At 34.9% G+C, this 21,762-nt stretch overlaps 1 protein-coding gene across 1 annotated transcript; it reads left to right on the forward strand.

Annotated features, from left to right (window-relative positions):
- Positions 1-16,110: 16,110 nt before the first annotated feature.
- On the forward strand, positions 16,111-20,966 carry LOC108730940 (galactoside 2-alpha-L-fucosyltransferase 3). Its single transcript, XM_018460922.1, has 3 exons — positions 16,111-16,444; positions 18,462-19,164; positions 19,298-20,966. The coding sequence occupies exons 2-3, from the start codon at positions 18,692-18,694 to the stop codon at positions 19,836-19,838; spliced, it is 1,014 nt and encodes a 337-aa protein (XP_018316424.1). The 5' UTR covers positions 16,111-16,444; positions 18,462-18,691; the 3' UTR covers positions 19,839-20,966.
- The last annotated feature ends 796 nt before the right edge of the window (positions 20,967-21,762 follow it).

The raw sequence follows: 21,762 nt of genomic DNA on the forward strand, positions 1-21,762 counted from the left end.
GTTTAGCTGTTGGGTAATCGAAGCTTTGGTTGTTATCGCGCAACATTACCCCGAAATAAAGGGCGATGCATTTGGCACCGAACAACAGAGGACGATACAGGATGGTATAAGAGGTGAGTACAATACCTAGAGGAGGCATGTGATCTCGCAACCCTCTGCAGATAAGGATTAGGTAGAACCGAACCCTCCCTTCAGTATCACGACTCGTGAATCGACAATATGTAACGTCGCTGTACGAGAGTCACACACAAATACTACGCATCGCATTATGTATGCCAAAGCTGCACACACCCCCACTATTGCAAGGTTGAGTGTCTTAGACGACATACAAACGATGTCCGAAAACCGTACGCAAACCGATAAGAGCGGCTTGAAGGATCAGAACTTCATCCCCTTTTTAAGAATCGATCGTGAGAGAGTGCTTAAACACAATTGCCCGGAATTTTAGCGTTAACAATAAATGTCACGAAGTCGATCGCAAACTCCACTTATTTTTATATCCTTATATAGCAATCAAACATTGATTTTACAAGATGAAAATGAAAGAAAATGATGTGCGTGCAAACATCGGAATATTCGTCTTTTAATTCTTAAATTGCACATCAACTAGAGCGCTATTTTTATTAGATATTGAAACCTAACCTTTAATCAGATGATATCAGTTAAATGTAAAAAAATTTGATATAAATGATTAATCCGTATAACAAATCAAACTAACAAAGACTCCTTATAAATCAAAAGAAATTGAAAAAAATAAGAGCAATAGGATTCTCGTAGATTAAGATATTTATACGCTGCTAATTTGCAGCTAGATAATATCTATTTATAATTGAGTTTTTAAGAGACTACAAGAGGCTGCAAACTATGCTGATGAAATCAATTTATATCATGATTTGCTTGAAACTCTCATTAATTAAAGTATTTGTGCTCAATCTATTTATATAACAGAATAGTATAACTTGTACGTATGCAGTTTTAATGGACAAGGGTAAAATGACAGATCAAAAGTTTTAATAATATAATAATATAATATCATATGTAATATTTTAAAAGACATTCTCTCGAAATAATTATACGCTTATCAACGTATATAATGTACACTTGCTTATTAAAAGTAAACCTAATGTAGGACACGCATAATTAAATTTAAAAATTAAAAACCATTTACACCGCTAATGAATCAAGCACATCCTGAAATTTTTTATAAGCATATTGTTCCGACTTGCGCAAAATTATTTTGCGTATAATAGAATATAATAAAGTGTAAACGAAGTAAAACTAGAGTCTGGCGAGTCTATAATAATGAGGGAATGAGTCTGCGAATCGGGAACGAGCGCACGTATAAGATCGACCGCAGTCAGTCATAATAGAGATATTACCTAGAGGGACACGTGCGCCCGGTTAGAAACGAGGATAGCCGGAGAGGTTCATAAAATTAATAACCCATAAATTTCTGGGAATATTGCCGGGAAAATTACTCCGACATATATTACCGCGTCTCCGGCCGGTTAACTCTTGGCATCTTCTATCTCGAAAATCCGTATTGTTTTGATGAAGATGCGGAGAACGTTCGGCGTTTGGTACACCATCGTCGTTTTCTTCATCGATAACGTAATGAAAAATTAACGAATTATTCCGTTTGGCTGTCCATTTTCATTACACCATGCACACACACATAATATACACACTTTATCACACGAATGGTCGATAGTTTCCCCAAGAATATATTCCGTTTGTGTAACAAACGTTACTTTGACCGAGAGGGTAGGAAGGAACGCGGAAGTCAATATTTATTCAACAAATAGGGTGACACATACCACGTTTCACGCACCATGCATCGATTACGGTCGCATTGTTCTAAAGGTCTCACTGCGTCCAATCAAACGTTGCACAAGCATTCAGTGCGAGTTTCCCTTCCGTTCTACTCCTCTCTATTCTCCTTCATCAACCCTCTCTATCAGCTTTTCCTCTCTATCTTACTTCCATAGCGGAATCCGTAATAGAGGCGTCGGATCTTCCGACGTCGTGATCGTTCTTGGTAATTGCGATAGCAGATGAATTATTGTTACAAGAAATGTGAGCCTCGCAGATAAAACCGGTCGACCCGTCGCCTTTGACATATATTCATGATCGAACTCAAACAAGAAAAGTTTACAGAAACTTTAGAAAGCCAAAATCTTTACGAAATTGAAAGTTGGCAGTATTATATTCGGAATTGTTTACAGTTCTAACGAAATCTTTCCTCCAATTGAAAATGCAAGATATCAATTAAAGAATATTTAATTTTGACTATTTAGCGAACTATTCGAGAAATGTTTTGCACTATTTGATGAACTATTATTATTAGATGATACTTGATCCTACAATTCCTATAACGTCTACATTACTCGCCTAAGTGAATTGAGAGTTTCCCCAACACTCTTCATCAATGCATGTAACGTTAAGAGATGGTGAGCCTTTTATCGACAACTGATGATGACATAAACTCGCGCTTCAATGCACACCGTAAAGTGTAAATTTTGGATGTGCACCGAAAGCAATCACTTAGATCACTGCTTCAAATCCTTGTCACGAACAGCTAAATCGTAGGATCTTTTAAATTCGAAATAGTAAAGTAAGGTGCAGCTCTTCGTGCTTCGATGTATGTCTATAAGTCTATATTACAAGAGATACGTGCATTTCCGAGAAAGAAAAAAGTAGAACGAAAAAAAATAAAATAGTAAAAATGAAAGAACCGTTACAAGATAGTTACTAACTAAATACTAATTACTAACGGATCGAGTTATATTCAAAACTGTCGAGTAATTTAAGCAATACAATGGTTCTCCAATGATGAGATAAAAAATTATTGCCTTTCCAAATTCTTTTTTTTTTAGCATTCACGAAAAATTCATGACGTTATTCTAGTTTTTTACTTAATCTTAAATTCAATTCTAGCGCATTTTGTGTCACCATTAAAAGTTCCATTATACATTTATCTTTGCCAAAGCGTTAAGCTTATTTCAAGACACAAGCTTTCCATAACTTCGAAAAGTGCTTCGCCTATATTCGATACAGCTTAGCAGTATTCAATTTTAATAAACTAACAAAGAGATTATAATAAACCACCATGTAGGACCGATTTCTCAGACAGTCTACTACCCAAAGGCCTTAAAGATTAGATAATTAATTTTAGAAGAAATATGCGATAGAGAATTAATATAATAAATAATATTTAAGAAAATCAACAAAACACATAAAAAAATATTAGAAAAAAGATCTTTTTGTTCCAAATTTATCTTTATAAAGCGAAATATTTTTTATTGTTGGTTGTAACATTTAATATTACATATTCATACATTGTTTCTAGTAGAAATAAAAGTAGAAATTAGAAAGTAGAAAAAAGCAGCTTAAGTAGAAATGAAAAGATTGTGTAGAAAATGTTTGATGCTCAACATCACATTGAATAAAGTAAAATACTACTTTTACAGGGAAGTAAATGACATTGACACAATGACTTTTGGCAGTGAGAAAACAGTTTTCGTTGAACTCGACGGATCTTCCGCCGGTTACTTTGTCCACGACTGTAAAATCTATTAGATCCTCGCGGCTTTCCCCTAGGGAAGATACTAGCTGAACTATCGACTTCCTCTGTGATCGAAGGAGAAACAGACTGTACAATCGAGTTCAAAGATGTTAAGCTCAAGGCCGCTTAAACTTTACAAGCGAGACGTTCTTCATGCATATCGTGGCACGGACTCTCTTTTCAAGAATCTTTCTCCCTCCCTACGTTCCTCTTTCCTTCGTACCTTTACTCGAAAACTTTCACGATGTTCCAGATAAAGTCGGGACGAAAAGCAGGCACGATGAAATCGAGCTCGGAGAAAGCGTCCCGTAAATTAGGTAAGATTCTGTTTACCTTTCTGCCGCGCGCAAAGACAATGACGATCAAAGCTGAAAGTCCCTTCATAAAGAAGCTTTTACCATCTTCTTGTCACTGTGGTAATCGAATTTAACCTACGTTCCTATTAAATTAATTCGCAAACTTCGTTATCGTCGATATGTCATCCAAAATAACGCCTCGCTCTACTAATTTGTGGATGTTATTTGATTACTTATCAAATATATATTTTCTCATCTGAGATCTAACAAATTCATAAATCTCAATACCACATATATATGACAAATGCGAACAAAATATCGTTTATACGTAGATATCGCAGATGAGAAAAACGAATCCAAGATGAGATTGGAATTGATGAAGAGAATAGTAGATACAAAACAGAGAGAGTAAAGAATTTTTTAAATCTCTAACGGGATTCCTTTGCAGCCACGCTCTCGCGTATCCGTTAATCAATGTAAAATGAAATAAATAGCATAAAAAAATATTCTTACCGATACGCGTTATCGAAGGGAGCAGGGAGGATAAACTCGGTCGGCACGCTTCGCGCGAGTTTCATCGATTGCTTTTATCGGATACGCCTTCAAATTCCGGAAGTCATTAATAAAACGTGATACTATTTTATTTTTATAACGCTTCTGCAATTTGAGAGACGGAGCTATAACAGAAAAATTTAACGCCGGTGAATTTTGACACATTTACAAGGTTCTTTCCCATAGCGCATATATAAATGCAATAAAATAAGTTAACACTGATTTATCACGAGATTTTAATTATCGTTATATATATGTTAAAATTTTAACATTGTTGCCAAAATGCGATATTTACAATATATTACGTATCTCTATAAAACAAAACCAAACTACAACAACAAAATTAGCTTACTCGTACCTTATGTACATATATTTGTATTTATATACGTAACTCATATTTGCTGCCGTTAATAATACATTAATTCTTGTTATGTATATTTACTCGAGCTTTAATCTCTTTTGCGCAATGAGAAGCTAAGTACAATAGCAATATGTAGCAACGCGTATAGTACTTTCGGTTTTTATTGGAACACTCTCGTAAATTAGAACACAGTGCTTTTCAGTACGGTAGAAAGCGACAAAACGTTCTCTGTGAATACTGTTAAAAAATCAAATGCTCTGGGCTACGCGCACGAAGTACAATGATGTGAATAGTAGGTGCAACGTGTATATAGAGAGAATGATATCCTCGCACGCTTCATCAATCAATAGACAGATGCCAACTGTGACCCAGGCAGCTATCTGTCGATAGTTTTACGACACACTCCGTTCATATAGCATGTAACGAATCATGCTGAATGATGTGTCGTAATTTTTCAACCCGCGAATGGCAGCAGTTCAAGAAGAACATTCTTAATTTTCTGTAATTGCAATTTTTAAGCGGCACTATCATAAATTTTCTATCTAAATTGTAGTGATCATTTGTCTAATAAAAAAGTTATCAAATAATTTATTATATTATATATACCTACAGGATTTCTTAAGAACATTCACGTAGCAACTTAAGTTTTCTACTCGGTTTTCTATTCTTCTTTGCAGCAAAAAGATACTAGTAGGGAAGTTTACTACGATAAGTTTCTCTCTCTCTTAAGAATATTTTTTTATAAATTATCTTTCCCCACTGCAACACACATTTTATTTATGTCGTCTAATTTCGCGCGAGTAACACCCGTCGAAAAAGTATGAATAAAAGTAAATAGTATGCACGTACGCCTGCGAGCGAGCTGCAGGCTAAAATGTTCCATAAAGATGCAAATAGCCGAGTAGCGTCCGAAATGAGAAATATCGAGTATCGTTCACGGAAGGGGAGAAGATCGGTAGTTGCACGCTTCAGCTTCTGCCTATGGAATCCTCCCCTTTCGCCACGTATCGGCGTGTTTGCGCGAGATATTTCAAAATCCGTTCCGATATAAGCGCGATCGCCCAATCATTTTTTACAGCGCGACCCAATTCACAACGGAAAACTATTTTACGCTTACACTTCGCAAACTATTGTTCGGACGTCAAGATAGCACACGAGCTTGTTGCCAATTATTTCTGCTGCATGTATAGTATACTCGTATCCATTCATTAAATCTCATTGTTCTATTTATTTAATTAATGCACTGTAAATTTTCCGACATAATACTTAAAACTAAGCTCATACAAACCCTTGTTCCAAACTAAATTATTTTATTATCGCTTTTATCGTTTCTATAAAAAACTTTGACGCATATATATTGTAACATGATCTTAACAGCCAACATCAAACTTTATTTCAATATGAACGAATTGTTTCATGCCAAAACTAGACAAGCAGAAAGAATTCAATCTAAACTACCACATAATTGTTGTATTATATTAATAATATAATTATATCAATAATATAATATTATAGTTTTTACAAAAAATTATTAAAATCTATTAAGAATTGTGTTAATTGTGTCCTTGTGAAAATGAATGAAGTGATTACTATTTCTTGCAAAAATTATAATATCATGAAATTAAGCATACCACATATTTTTAAAATTTGTGACTCATACGTAAATGTTAAAATATTTGTTAGCAAAATGAAACAACTGTGTGAGAAAAATTTCGATTGTTCATTCTTTACATACTTAACTTAGGTAAAAAACATGAATATTATAGCATAGCTATATATTACTGAGGCATTAGGAAGAATGACACAATATCCTATTTTTATCATTGTAAATATCGCGTTTTTTATATTTTCCAGAGACATTTATATTTACTTACTTTTATTTTTATCGAAAAATTCAATGAATTAATTAAATAAAGAATATCATAATAATTACATCTAAACGATAAAAGGCCATAAAAATTTAAACTATATATTTAAATGAATGCATTCTTTCTTTAAAGCATTATTTCAATTCAACGCATTGTAAATGTAATTGTCCATTCATTATTATAATTGCTGGTTGTTGCCTATCGATATAATTCAAATTATTTTAAAATGAATCGCTACTAATATAGATATGTAAATGTCGGTTAAGAATAAAAATGATTAATAATTATTATACGATGTCGATAATAAAAGTTACTCTATATTATATTCTAGCAATCTAATGAAATTGTGTAATTATAATGTAATCGTATGTAATTTTGGTATATAAAATTTAAAAATTTAATTACTAATAAAATATTTATTAGTATCCTGCATTCATTAAATCATCATAAAATTTAACAGATATTTATATAATAATAATATAATCAAAAATAATGTATTTGGATAAAATATTTCTATCTTTCGTATAAAATTCTTTCGAAAAAGAGTTCGCTAATTTTACTGTATATATTTAAAATTTGTAGAGCACAAAGACTCTCAACTTTCAGAAAAACTGGAAACAATTATAACTTTTTATATTATAATTACAGTTTTTAGTAAGCTAACATGTAATATACCAAATACATTGTCTCACTCGTTGGTTTCTTTAGTAGCGCTGTTGTATAACGAATTTTTTATGCCATTTCCACCAGAGCTTTACCGAATGTGTGTTACAAAAGTGGTGAAAATAATTTTTCTACAGTTTCTTTCACACGAAGAAACCTCTTCGGAAAGACTCGTGCTTGGCACAGATGCGAGAAAGAGAGTTAAAAGCTTGTATGCGCTTGTAGTCTTAAATATCCCCGACACGGACACTTCCATTTCCGAGTGTTTCCGCCCAAGAAGAGAAGTATCATCGTAGGAAATTATAGCTGCGGAACAGAATATACGTATAGAGCCGTCGCGGTGCGGACAGTCACGGACGATGATCCTCGTTGTTTCGGAACTTGTGGGAATTACCGGGCGGTCTCCGGTGCAATTACACGTGCGAGTTAAATTACAATTAACGGACGAAAAAAAGGAAAGTGGTGTAAATTCATCTGGAGTTTAATCAATTAGTCACTGTACTGCATATTGTGACCTGGTAACGATTCAACCATTATGTTAATCGGTGGACGCGATATTCGCAAACGAAGCAAAGTCACACCCTTCGAAGATCGGATCAATGATTATAATCTGATTATTCATGGCGCAACGACGACCATTGCACTTTATACCTATTGAACTTTACCATCGTATGAGTTGTGCGATAATTATGTTCGATAAAAGGCGCGGTGTCTCGGACGACCTGCCTTTCCACTTCGAAAAAGCGACTATCTCCCTCGGGGTGCGTTGAGTTGCTTCGATAAAGGAGACACGCCTGGCGAGATGAAGATAATGCAAAAGCAGGCGTAAGCAAGCTTATTCACTGAACCAAAACTGTAAATAAAATAAAATATTCATTGAATTATGAAAAAATAATGAAAATTGATCCAATGAATTCTCATCATGATTTAGGTTATAAAACTATTACTAGAATTCATTGCAAAGATGAATATATAATTATATAAATGAAGTTCAGTTATCGTATCAATGAATTAACTACATTAAGTCGGACATTAAATCGGACATTAATTAACAATCATTCATTGGACCAAAAATAACTAAAATTTTTTTTAGTGCTTGAGAGCTTCTACTGAATGATAACAACCAGTTTGCAGATATTGACTATTTCTAAAATACTTAGCAAAATATATAAATACCCTGCATATCCTGCTTTAAGAAAAACTAAAATTATAATTTTTTAAAAATTAATGTACAAAAAGACTCATACTGATAGTAATTAATGTTGCCTATTTCTAATATAATTTATTGGTGTTCTGATTATACACTGAAGAAAACAGACCCTGTATATTGTTTTGATTAAAATACCTTCAATCTACCTGCACAAGTATTTCACGATGAAGTTAAGAATAATTCCGTGCGGATTCCAATGACAACATTCAGAATCTTTCAAATGTTTATCGATGTTAGGAGAGAGGAAGAAGTGGAAATTAGTGAACTCAGAAGTACACCTTGCAAACGGAAAACGAGGGAGAAATTCGTTACGCCCTCTTCGCGGAGGCGGGTGTTGCCTTCCCCTAAGAAGAAAACGAGAGAAGCTGAGAGAGAGAAAGAGAGAGAGATATGAGAGAGAGAGAGGGAAAGATAAGGGAAATACTGGTTTGGCATCTACGCAATTTCCTTCATTAGCATCGAATTTCCGCAGGATACTCCCTTCCCACTCCATCTTGCCACTCTATCAACGTGTTTCTCTCCATCTCTCGCAGCTCTCTCGTCCTTCGTCCCCCCTTTCTCAATCGCTATCTACATCCCCCCCCCAGCTTTCCCTCTCGTCTTGCTCACGGCGAATCCTGTGCATCCCTCTAGTATCCCAACCTCCTCTTTCTGTCTCCGTCAACGCGTCCCACCAAATCTCGAGACTCGAGATTGAAATACACGGTATCCGCGTTGTCGCCGCCCATTGCAATTTGGTTAGTAAACTGAAGCCTGCTAAATGTATGCGTAGATGCATGTAAAGAGAATGAGAGGAAGGACGGATTTGATGTTGACGTCGACTTTCACATGACTGAGAACTTGCCAATTGTATGATAGAAAATATTAATAATACAAAGTGTAGTCGCATATAATTCTATCATAGTCTTAGATTATAAATCACGTAGCTTGTTAGTATCAGATAGCGTGAAAACAATCAGTTTTTATTTTGGTTTTGAATTGAGAAATTTACTTTAAAAAGATGTATAAATATATATATATAGAATATAAAATATAAAATATTTTATTGATGAAAAATAAAATATATTTTATTGATGAAATATAAAATATAAAATATTTTATTGATAAACACTCTTTGATCTAAAATAGCCTTTCGCTTTTAAGTTAAACCTCAATATTGGAGTTCGTTTTCATTCTTTCTACTATATGCGCGAATCACGTCATCTTGATCGCGATCGAGATGAAAACAGTGCGTTTAATGCTTTTTAATGGTTTTTCATTTGCAACGCCATTGTTGTGTGTCGCGGGCGCAGCTACGGATAAATGAATTACTTATAGGCCACGGCGCTCACAAGCGCGCAATTGGGTGTATAACAATTGGGCATATGCGTTGGTGTACAACAATAAAGCGTAAGTGTATGGGTGAGATAATTCGATTATGTTTCATAAACCGTGTGTTGTAAAACTGTTTGATTTCGCGAGAAAAATAATACGGGTCATCGGAAAACTGCCACTGTGCGATATCAATTCTAATCTCAAACGTCATTGAGAATATCTATAGGAATAATAATTAAAGCAATTAATGTCTTGTTCAGTAATCCAATTAGCCGCGTACTGCTGCACGATTCAAAATCAATAGTTTATCTATAGAATGCAGATATTTTCAGAAATATATTGAGGCCTCTCTCTCTCTCTCTCTCTCCCTCCCTTTTTTCCAAAATATAGAAATTGCTCCTATAATCTACTTACAAATTTAATTCTAACTCTGAGGCTCTTTAAATTCTAAAAATTAAATAAAGTCATTAAAAAATTTGTTGAAGAAAACGACTAATTTTATATGTGTCTGTAAGAAAGAATAAGCATTCTACACGTCTACGTATACTTCTTTACTTCTATTGCCACTATGTATATCAACGCGAAAATCTATAGGATCTGCTCCGAAATGGACATGACAAAATTGATATGAAGGATCTTTGAAATAGATTTAAAAAGACGAATGCATCTCTCATGTAAAATCGTTTGCTAAATCACATCATATCTCGTGTGCAAAGTGCACTCTGTCCGCTGCATCGTCCGCATCTCTAGTCGATGCCGTCCGAGATCAAATATCGTTTGCCTCGATTCTCAACGACGACGACCAAAATGCAATTTTCGCGCAAACTCCGTGTGAGCGACGAGGCGTCGATGTAAACTACGACTAAACCAGAAACCGGGTTTGCAACTGATCGAATTTAATGACACTCGGCGGGTGTGGAGAACGAACGAAAATACCACTATGGTCATCTCTCATGAATCGAAAATGAATCAAATACGAATCATTTTAACTATCAAGCAAATTGTAATCATTTCGAAATTGTAATAATTTTGAATCTAAAGATATAATTTCTCAATACTGAAAATAAGTACAATTCTATTAATAAAGAAGCTTTTATAACGAATACAAAATGTGCACGAAAATACAAAAATTATGTTACATTCTATATAGACGTTCTTACTCTAAAAGTAACTAGAAACATGAAAAACTCATGTTCTCGTCTTAAAATATAAATAACTATCTGTAAATGTCGAAATAACAGGAATATATATATATATCTTTAATTAATTACATAATAAATGAATTATATTTATTACGTTAATGTTAAATAACAGTTGTCATATATAACGTTATAAAATATTCAAATATATTATGGTATAAAAATACTATTATATAAAAATTCTCGAATTGGAGATGCATTTGCAGAGAACAAGCACGAAGCCTTGTCGGCTAAACCGAGCGGGAAAGAAGGAAAATGAAAAGACTACGGTGAGATAAAGGGGGTGATGGTAGCGTGATATCGAATGTCGGATTGCCGCCGTCGGGTTGTGGAAAAAGGAGTTCCAAAAGGGGTACGGTGAAATTGCGGAAGAATTGCGATGCACATATCTATAAAAGACGGTCTGTCAATAGCATGCTGCCGCCGCGCCGTACGCGATTTCAATCGGTATTTTCTCTCCCTTTCCTTCCCTCTTTCTCCTCTAAAGCGATACGTGATGCATACAAGGCGCCCCGACCATACCATACGTATGCATGTCACAGGATGCTTGCACCTGCGCAAGCACAGGAACGAATTTCTGCGTAAAAGCTAACGAGATAAATAGATAAGGAAAATTGAAATAGCATAATTTCAGAGTGGGTTGAATTTCTGATTCTATCGACATCTAGATAGAAAATAATGCGCCAATCTTTATTATAAAAAATAAGTGCAGCTGTGATTTCTGTGCTTGTCTACGTAGAATTTCGAAATTTAGATAAAACAGAGGAAAAAAGGAAGTTCGATAACTGCGAAAACTTTTTCTGCTTCGACAAATTTTCCTTTCGTCAATTACAATAAACTCCGAACTTTACTCTCCGAAATCGCAATTCGTACAATTTTACTAAATTCAAGTTGCACGTCAAAAAAGAAATTGCTAGAATGCTTCTGTCAGTTGTATATTTTAAAAATTTATGCAACATGGTCCTGTAAAAAGAATTATAAAGTTTTCTGGTTTATTCGTGATCAAGTTTATCTGTGATCACGTCTTTCTTATAGTAATCAATTTAATTATTAGTTTCAATCCCCAAGAAGTCAGTAATCCGCTCCTACGAAAGAACACGCGAGAATACCCCTCGGGACGTGCATTCGTGATTCCGATATAAAACTTGTCCGAGAAATTTCCTATCGCGACTCATTCCGCCGCGTCTTATTTCGTGGTCGAAAGGATTCCGCAGGAATCGAAAACTCGGCCGTGGCCAATGCAGTTGACAGGCACAAAAGAGAAGAATCGAGACTTCAACGAAGTACCGCGTGATATGGCAAAAAAGAACGGCGAAAATACCATACGAATTTACGTGAAAAGAATTCGCATTATTGCTGCTCGACTATATTTGCGAAATCAGAATCAGTTAATAAAAATTTTTAGAAATTCCTAACAAATTCCTAATTTTTGCAATTTTTCAATTAGCGGTAGCGTTGGCTTGATAATTTCCAAACTCAAAAGCAAAAAATGGTGTCGTTTAATTCCTATCTGTATACAATTTCTGCACAAACAAGTCCATTTTATATTTCCAATCAGTGATAATAAGTATAAAATAATGTAATGTCTAAAAAGTTTAAAAAATTATGTTTTAAAAACTTAATAAATAATATCGTTCCCTTATATAAAAAATGACACATTTTGAGTTGTATCATTTTTGTAAATAACAAAGAGAGTCTTGTACAGAGAATTTTAAGAGATAAAACGATCGAAGTTTAAAAAAGAAATTATTTTATTTTAAATTTAGTCATTTTTAAATCAAATAAATATAAACTATTGATAATATTTAGAGTTATATCACTTTCGATTAATTATTCTGGATTTGTTATAATTTTGTATAGAATATCAAAATCGTCACAACAAATAAAAAAATGAGTTTTTAAAGATTGTGAAACGAAAATGACAAAAATGAAATTAAATCCTGTTTCTAAGAGTATGTTCTTTTTGCCAATATTATTTGATTAGTAAATAATTTTCTATTAAAAATAGTTTTTCCTTTTTTCTGTGTATGAAAAAGTTAATTCTTTTAACATTTTTTAAGTAAGAAAACGATATCTTGAATTAAAGTTAATTTTTTAATAATGTAATATGTATTATTACAAGAAAATATGTTATATTTAAAATCTGAGACCATCTACAGGCAAGCGTGTTATTCACTGGTTAGCTCGTAATTGCATTCGATTCCGTTTTTACTACATGTTTTTGCTACATGAGAATTTACTTCCATGGACAACACACTGGCCTGTAGGGGGTCTTAGGCGAAACGTATTTTCTTGTAATGATTCACATACTTGGAAAAATCATTGAATCGTATTATATAGTTCCATTATTGTCTACATTCTTAAAAGCATTTTAATGTTGATAATGTTTTATCTTTATATAGAATAATTTATGTGAACAGGTATACTATACTATAATTTTATTATAAATAACGTAATAATTTTCTAATATTTTAAGACAGATACAAGCTATCTCAGATAACACAAAGAGTTCAAAAAGAATTCAGTGTCATATGTCATCAATTCTGAATTCATTTTCAGATGCAAAAAGAATTCTTTTTCTGAAAAGTTCTGAAAAAAATTCTTGTTGCATCTGAAAATCAGCTCAGAATTGATGACATATGACTGAATTCTTTTTGAACTCTCTGTGCTATCTGGAATGCTAACAAATTCAAACGAATATGTTGCGTGTCCTGACCAAAAGATACACGATTTACTTGGGTGACGGGTTTTTACGCTTGCGAATAACGAAAGCGAGAAAAAGTGATTGCAAGACTATTCTGTAACTCTTAAACGAAAGTTTCATTATTGTTATGACGTCGTTGTGTTTTAGATTTTTTTCCATATATTATATCTGTACAATAACGTTATAACAATAACAAAACTTTCATTAAAAATAGAGTTGTCGATATCGAATACAAATATTAATGACTATGAATATATTCATCATCAATTAAAAAAACTATTTATATTCACCCTAAAAGAATAGGCATTATATCGAATATAAATATCGAATAATGAATAGACTTTTTCGTTTTAATTAATCAAATTCGATGTATTCGATATAATGCCTATTCATTCAGGGTAAATATAGTTTTTGCATTGATAAATATATTCGTAGTCGATATTTCTATTCGATATCAATAACCCTAGTTAAAAATTATAGAATAGACTTGCTGGATCTGCCATTTCTCTTTGAGATCGAGATAAACTGATTAAGTAATGCACATTTCTACCAACGTAGATTAACTTTAATTCCGGATTAACTCACTCTTTATCCTTTTCTAATTTTTAGAATTAGAGATAGATGAAGAGTGAGTTGAATCGAGATTAAAATTAAACTACATTAGCAGAAATAGACATAAATCATATTAAAATTGAAGTTCCGCAGAGTCACACAGCCTCAGAATTACGAGAAAGAGAAAGAGAGAGAGAGAGAAAGAAAAAAAATACATTATACTTGTAAAATGCCGCGTTATTTTGTGGGAGTACAGACTTTTGCGTAGCATGCCAATTAAAATTATATTTCGTGATACTCAATGCGCGCGCAATAAAAATTTTCAACAAATACACAGAAATACTAAGCACTCACTAATTTCGTTGCTCCCTCTCTGGATCGCCGCATCATGGATTATGGCAACCATGTCGTGCGCCCGCAAATCTGTGTGAGTGAACAGAAAACGATTATTAATACCTCGAATCAGTAAAAGATTCTACATATCACTTAATATCCTAATCGTATAAACACGAATAATACCTTTTCGCTGAATTCCAAGAAACAAAGGAGATTGAATCAGATATCCATAATCGACGAGCGACGTTCGAAAAAAGCCATTTACAAAACTGACGCGAAGAAACTATTGCGTTACGAATGCCGCTGGAAATGCTGGAATGCCACGATCGGTAATGGCGGAAAAGGAAGCGCGGATGGTATTATCTCATTGGTCGGCCGATATCACGTGACTAATTCCAGTTGAACGAAATTGAAAATAAAGGCGCGAATTTTTCCTGCAAAAAGGATAGAAAATAAACGAAAGATAACTTCGTAAATCTCTATTAATCGATAAATAAATTATTCTCTTTCACGGATAATAGCAACCGCTGGTAAAATCGATAGCTGCGACGAGAAATGTGACTACAATTTTAATTGAATTAGTTGTAACCTAAAGATAGTAACGCAATAAATACAAAGTTAATACGCGTAAAGTCATTTTTTCTACTCAGTTTCATATCTTTCTGTTCGATTTAATGTTTATGTGATACTTTCTACACTCGTTTTTCTTTCGCATTTTTCTTTGCGAAATCTGCATATAACTGTTAATTCATTCTGCAGACAAAAGATGCGACGGAAACAACCCAACAGAGTTCTTCGAGGAAGTTCTTCGAACAGACGTCCTTAGGACCGAAGAACGTTCTTAAACATCCCTTGAAGAACTATTAATTATGTTGTGTGGAAAGGTCTGTTTTTTATAGTTAAACTAGCATACACTTTTTGTACTTAAAGTGAAACAGGTATATATTTGGCGACAGCGAGAAAAAAGTTTACTCTGGGTGCGTTTTCCGTTTCACGCGTGATGCTTATGATACATTATTTTATCCTTTTCTAATATTCGGTCAACAATAAGGACATCGTGCTCATCAGGCGTGAAACGCACTCCTAAGTGCAGCAATAACAAACAAACCTATAATCAGACATAAATTATGTCTCTGCGTTTGCTTGTTTCCAACAGAAGAAAATGCGCAGTGCGCTCGCGATGCAACAGAAGTAGTAATTCGTAATTGAAATTTAACATGAACGTAACGCTTACGTGTCATTGTTCTCGTTTTTTTACCATAAATCCTCTTCCAAATTCAATATTTATATACTCTCCACTCCATGACGCTTTCGCGATAACTGCGCGGGAGACGCAAATTACTGACAGGCGACGACGGCAGATGGCGGCCTCGGAATCGGAAAGGCGCCAACAGAAAATTAAAAATCTATACGTATCACGGCGCCGGCTGTGTGGGGGGTGGGTGACGTCACGCTCACCAACCCCCCCCACCCCCCTGCCCCGGGAGAAAACATCCCCGACGAGAGGATGGCACTGATGGTAGCTCGCCCCCGTTCGAGCGGGACGGCGCCAGACGGTGCGTGAACTGTTCCGGGTGTCGCTGCGTCGCAAAGGAAACGAAGAGGAGCGCGCGAGGCGATTGACGTGAAGTGAGCGTCGCCGCCCTGAAGGTTGCCGCGGAGCGAGAACGGCGCTCGCGGCGGAAACGGGGACGGTGACGACTGATCTACGACGGCCGGGGTGCAACAAGCGTTCGTGCCGGGCAAACATGAGCGAGCCGAACTCGCGGCTGGTTGCGAGGCTCGACCTGTGCGTCGCGAATCGCGCCGAGTTCGCCGGAACGGGTGAGTAGAGGATTCCGTTCGCGAGGTTGATTCGATATCGCGGAGGTCGAGCTTCCTGGAGCTAAATTAGCGCCGGGAGGGCGAGAGTTTTTAAAAGGGCGGAAGTTGGTTGCGAGGACGTGAAGGTTTATCATCACCATCCGATTTGCTGTTCTCGCTTTATCTCGAATAACGATGCTTTTCAACAAGAGATACAGTGTAACACAGTGATCATTTCGTTTCTATTTAACATTGATAAACAATAAGTCACTGTGTTACACTGTGTCGTCTCTGTCCATCTTGCTGGAAAACACCCAAGTATTGTGATTCTTGTATTATGTCCTAAACGTGAGAAGATGGTAAGTAGAAGACACATTGATATACACACAACTCCTCGATTCCTATCGCTGCACAGGAAACTAAGAAACCTGTAACATTGAACATAAGACCTACTTATTGCGTTTCTTGAAGGTCTCCGGCTCTTAGCGATTGATCTCGACGAGCTGCATGCGCCGCTTTGATTGTAGTGGTTTCGAGGAGAATGTGTGTCATACACGCAATTTTCATCCTTATGACGTAATAACTTTGAATAAGTTTGCATATACACGCGACTTTACGAATTTACAGATTTTCCGTGAGAAGATTAATGTTTGCCGTGAGAATGCAGCAAGATTAACTGCGGTGCGCAGCTTTATTCAAAAATTGCGAAAGATCGATAGCAAGATGCAAAAGATACGAAAGATATCATAATTTTCGATGTGTGCAATTGGATTTCAATTGGATTTCTCGTATACGCATGAAATTTTTCTTTCAATCGCTCTAGCGGTTCCTAAGCCGCCAGGATTATTTATGTTCCATAATTTCGTAACATTGTTTAACCCTCCGTGGTTCAACATTTTTTTCACTGCTTTCTTAGTCCAACTGATGCCTGATTGTGTTTTTCAAAGCGTCTTTAAATTGTAAAAAAATTTGAAAAAATTTCGATGACTCGAAACTTTTCACTTTTTTTGTGCATGTCTAAATTTGAGACAAAATAATTAAAAATTGAAAATTTGACTGACAATGAGTCTTCAAAGCCCCGGTTGGACCATGGAGGATTAATGTACCACAAGTAGAGTTTCTTCATATTTTAGAAATCCAAGATGGAAAATTTGTCATCAAATATGACGATATGATTCGTTTCATTTTTCAAAACTCTTAAGAAGTGCTGTAAGCTATTTCATGTCCTGCATACTCTTTTTATCCACTTGTAATTCCGTATTAATTATGCTCTTATTAACATCGTTCGGACATAGTTGCTATATTAGTTACAAAAGACAAATTATTGCATGGTTTACATCGAAAATTGCGTTCAATAAATCATTAGCTGTCTCAATATGATTTATTTAATTTTCTTACAATTATTAAGCCGACATAATAATTTATGTTTGTCAAAACCGCTGCGCTAGCATGAAATTTTACTCGAGCTTTGCATAGTAATGTGTGTTAGCCATGTCCTTTTTCTGGAGAATTATCTGGAGAAGAAGCAATTTAATTTGAGAAACGAATTAAATTACGTTTAAACTACTTGACACATTTTTATGGATAACGATTATGCGCATATTGATTAAATACAAAGGGTAGGATATTCTAGAACGAAATATATGGAGTGCAATTATAAGTGAAAGAGCTTCAGACCTAACGCGATTTTTATAATTCCATATAATTAAAATTTCTGAATATGTAATTTAATACTCCCCATTGTGAAATATTTCTTAACAATATAAAAAGATTGAAATGAATTCATATCATTATCGTATCATATTAAAAACAGATTTCTATAATTTTCTGTTCTTATTGCTGTTCTACATTACATAATTGTATCTCAACGTTATAATCTTAAAATAACACGTAATGTTCAAAATAATATACATTATTTTAAACGATGTGTGTGCTCGAATATTCTTGAAGTTATCACATAAACCTAAAATATATATTGTCCTAAAGTATTGTATTTGTACATTTATCACTCATTAATCGCTTATTTATTGTTGCTAAGATGTACGTCGGAAAGCAAAGGACATGGCACACCTGTAGATACGAAATGCCGGACTAGCACGAGAAACGAGCGGCCGATCAGTAGAGGCAGAGCAAGCGAGAAGCAGAGCAAAGTAGTGAAGAAAGGGTAGAGAGCAAATACGTAGAGTGTGGGAGAAAAAGTGAACGGTAGAGAAAAAAAAACAGCATCCCGTCGTTGAAAATTTGCGTGGCGCAAAATTAGCAGAGAAAATGAGTCACGCTCAACAGCATGTGCTTGCGAGCGCGATAGTCCTCGCGGTGTTAGTGGTATTCTGCATCCACGTCTTCCTGTTTCCCATGTACACGTCGACTCCGCCGGCGCGTCACATGAAGGTCTCCGCGTACGAGCAGGCACTCTGTCGCACGAACCTGAAGAACAACGTCCGTATACCGGCGTCAGAATTGCGTAACAATCCTTGTCCCAAATATGGCATAGTCTCGGCGATGCAGGGTGGTAGACTGGGTAATCAGATCTGGGAGTACGCTTCTGTGTGGGCAACCGCCCGGAGAACCGGTTTAGAACCATTCATGCCGCGTTGCATTCTCAAGACCCTCGAAGAGCACTTTGAGAACCTCAGCATCCCGCCACTCAGCTACATCGGTAGATGTACCCTAGACGTTGGTCAGGTGGTTAATTCGCTCAGTCAGTGGAACAGTACGGAGCAGAACATCATAATACCTAGGTCAGTATTTTTAGAGATTTTACAGCGCAAACTACTATGAAATAAATACACGAATAAAATTATGCAAAAAATAAGTTCCTCTTAATCTTTTAAAAAATATATTTAAATAAAATAAAAATAAATTTTTTTTCAGGCACGCGGCTTATTGGTCTTTGATACTGGTCTGGCTAGATGACGTACGACGAGAGTTTACATTCAAACCGAGTCTAAGGATCTACGCAGAGAAAGTGTTGAAACGCGTGGCGGAAAAATTCAACTTGTCCTCGCCAACTTACGTCAGCGTACACGTGCGCAGGACCGACTACGTGGATTACCTTTGGCAGAAGTTGAAAACGCGGCCGGCGCCGGTAAGTTACTACTTGTCGGCGATGGATTACTTCGCTGGCAAGTACAGCAACGTGATCTTCGTAATAACGAGTGATAATATCGCCTGGTGCAAGTATAACTTGCGCAGCAAACGTCACCGAATCAGCTTTGTATCAGAAAATGACGGCAAAGGCCCGGGGAAAGATCTGGCGGTCTTGTCCGCGTGCAATCATAGCATAATAGATTACGGTACTTACGGCTCCTTTGGAGCTATTTTGGCCGCCGGCGAAACCGTAGTTTACAATGTAACAACATACTTTTCTACATTGATTGCTGATGTTCTACCAAACTGGAGGATAATGAATTGAACGAAACAAATCAAATAATCCATAAAGCAAACAGAACACGTTTATGTTATATCGTATGCGCACATTTTTCGTAATATATAATCTTGTCGAAAGGCGATAAATTATTCTCGGAAACTTTTAATTACTTTACAAGTTTCCGTAAACTTACGGTTCCTTTTCAATACCAGTAAAGTACAAAATTTGTAATTCAGTGTTTAAATTAATTAATTAACACAATTCTTATCAGACCGCAGACCAAGTGTGTACAAGCTACACAGATAATCATTGTATATTTACATCTGCTACCTATGCAAATATGGTAATTTTAAACTACTTGAAAGTGTATCTTGCCTTTCTCCTATCTAGATAATATATATGCTCATATATTTTCCTTTTATTTATCATACAAATGCGTAATAAGTATCTCGCTAGTAGTAAAATTGAATGAAAGTGTGTTGCTACATCACATCAAATTTTATATATATAAATGCGTCATACTGCTTAACAATATTAAGCACATATTACGCTTTCATTTAAATTTAATGTGCGCACACAAGTTAGAAATCGATGCACTTGTAAATGTAGCGAGCGAATTTTTCAAGGAACTCGAGGAAAAGGTTTACAATGGAACAATGGACCACTAATATCTAAAATTAAAACAGATGCTTATTTTTTCTACGACTCTGATACTCGACACGGCCGTAAAAATTTAATAAAAAGGAAAAAAAGCGTAGATCAGATGTTCTTTCCAGATAAGGTGGTAACCAAATGAGCCTAATTCAAAGAAAAAAAAAACACGCGTACAGATAAATTCTAAATTTTGCAGTGCTCAGAATTATATCCGATTAATCTCTTAGCATTTCGCGTAATCTTTTCCGAAATCTGGATTTTTTATATATTATTTCGTAATTTCATAATTTGTGTAATTTTCTATAATGTAGAGCCTAGTTGTGGGGTTTCAAATTTGATTGTGTTTACACGTTTCAATGTGCATTTCATATCGTAGTAAGCGTGTAACATATACACTTCACAGACACGAAACCGATATATTGACAAAACCATCTGTAAATCTTATAATGTACAATGATTTCTCAACTGTGATTCTATTTCTTATTGTGCCAAAATTCTTAATATACACATAAGCATATATATAAATATATATGTATAATATATATACACACACATCTATATATGTATTATAAAATTATATCTATACAAAGTGTTGTATAATATTTACAAATCTGTGAGCAAATGATAAATTATTTCTTCACTTAACCGTAAAGTATTATAAAATGGAAAAGTTTACAAACTATTACTATTATTGCGTGAGAAACGGATGGGGAAATATTTTACATAAAGCCAGTGAAATTTATTAACCATGTGACCTGATGTATTTGACTTACAGTGTTTTACAAGTTAGACTATAATCAGTGTCTAATATCTATATGTTAATATCTATATATGAATGTTTTCAATGTATTTGTGCCTGCCAGTTGTTGAATATTTGACAAGATGTTGGAGCGTAAAATGGAGTTATGCAATTAGTAATAAAATCATGAAAATATATGAGCCGAGTATATATGATATCAGATTTTTCATTGCCAACATTAACTACGACAAGAAACATGATTAGAGGCAAAAGCATAAATATGTTGAATAATTACTGAGACTATACAACTTCCAGGCATAATACGATCTACTCTGTACATTCTCTGTGATAATTTTATGTAATTTTTGAAAACATAATGCATAAGCTAAAGTGTATTTGTTTTACAGAATAAAAATACTCTGTGTCAAAAAATTCTATACATACATCGATCTTGTTCAAAAATAACATTTCAGGTTTCTCCAAGTCCATCGCTATTAGATGTATTAAATGCGCGTATTATCAAATATCCTATATAGTACTAAACACATATCAAATTGTACGGCTTACTAAAAACTT

Source organism: Mycetomoellerius zeteki, unplaced genomic scaffold (genome assembly GCF_001594055.1).
Source record: "Mycetomoellerius zeteki isolate Tzet28-1 unplaced genomic scaffold, Tzet1.0 scaffold98, whole genome shotgun sequence".
Classification (NCBI taxonomy): domain Eukaryota; kingdom Metazoa; phylum Arthropoda; class Insecta; order Hymenoptera; family Formicidae; genus Mycetomoellerius; species Mycetomoellerius zeteki.

Excerpts from the sequence above, each read along its gene's own strand:
- LOC108730940 (XM_018460922.1), top strand. The coding sequence starts at position 18,692 with ATGAGTCACGCTCAACAGCATGTGCTTGCGAGCGCGATAGTCCTCGCG. Across the intron at positions 19,165-19,297 it reads CAGAACATCATAATACCTAG|GCACGCGGCTTATTGGTCTT; the intron begins GTCAGTATTTTT and ends ATTTTTTTTCAG.